The sequence below is a fragment of the Sitodiplosis mosellana genome, unplaced genomic scaffold (assembly GCF_009176505.1).
Source record: "Sitodiplosis mosellana isolate CC-2019 unplaced genomic scaffold, AAFC_SMos_1.0 Smas_scaffold_6064, whole genome shotgun sequence".
Taxonomy (NCBI): Eukaryota; Metazoa; Arthropoda; class Insecta; order Diptera; family Cecidomyiidae; genus Sitodiplosis; species Sitodiplosis mosellana.
Window position 1 is genome coordinate 79593 of NW_022601305.1, and position 929 is coordinate 80521.

Below are 929 nucleotides of genomic sequence, written 5' to 3' on the forward strand. Positions count from 1 at the left end.
TGTGATAAAACCAAACTTTATTTTCCAAAAATAAACTTTTTCTTCATCTTTGTCTTATATATCAAAAAATCACAATGCCAATGGTAGGTATTTTACGGTAATGTGATTTTGATGATGTCAGTTGAGGAATTAACAAGCGCGACGCATCTGGTCAAGCCTAGAAACAAAAGTGATTCGGTTCAATTTTCTTTTCCTTTTTTTATGTATAGATACATCAACTGAACATTTTTATTTGAAAAATAAAAAACCTTAAATACAATTGGAACTTACACATGTTTAGCGTCTTGATCATGTAGTGATGCCAGATGACTCAAACAATTTTCGAGTCTAAAAATTCATTAAAAAAGAATCCAAAAAGATGAAAATAATGAATATTTGGAACTTGTAAAACAAACAAAAATAAACACTTACGCGTGTTTTTCATTTTCTTTACGCGTAAATGCTTGTATTGGCATATCGGAGCATCGTGGCTTAAACCTGAAACCACCATTAAACACATTTAAAATGAGCTGAACTTTTTTTCCATTTATAATTACTTACTTATCCCAATTACTGTTAATTAGATCTTTACATTCATGGGATAAACCGGAACTGAAAATACCTATATGATTGAATTTGTATGAATGAATAAAGCTTAGAAAACATTGAAAAATGGCTCATTCCTTCGGAATTTAAAAGAAATTCACATGAAAACAAAACCACTTTTCCCACCATAAAAAGTACACTTTAAGATAGGTAAGTCAACCATTTCTTGAAACTTTGAGATTTTTATCGGAACATCTGTCATTTTCTTAGGAGCAAAATTGCTGTCTTTGACATTTACGTGCTGGTCTGAATGATTTAAATGCTAAATATTGCATTGCACGGGCTAATGTATGATTCATAGATCATAGGTTCTCGATATTGGGTGCAAACTTATGTTTGTGAGT

The 929-nt window shown here is 30.8% G+C and overlaps 1 protein-coding gene across 1 annotated transcript; it reads right to left on the bottom strand.

Annotated features, from left to right (window-relative positions):
* On the bottom strand, positions 1-884 carry LOC129573412 (uncharacterized). The gene is made up of 5 exons (XM_055453904.1): positions 824-884; positions 541-655; positions 412-477; positions 271-327; positions 1-157 (listed from the first exon to the last, which is right to left on the bottom strand). Exons 1-5 carry the CDS (start codon positions 882-884, stop codon positions 130-132), a joined length of 327 nt encoding a protein of 108 aa, XP_055309879.1. The 3' UTR covers positions 1-129.
* Between the last annotated feature and the right edge of the window lie 45 nt (positions 885-929).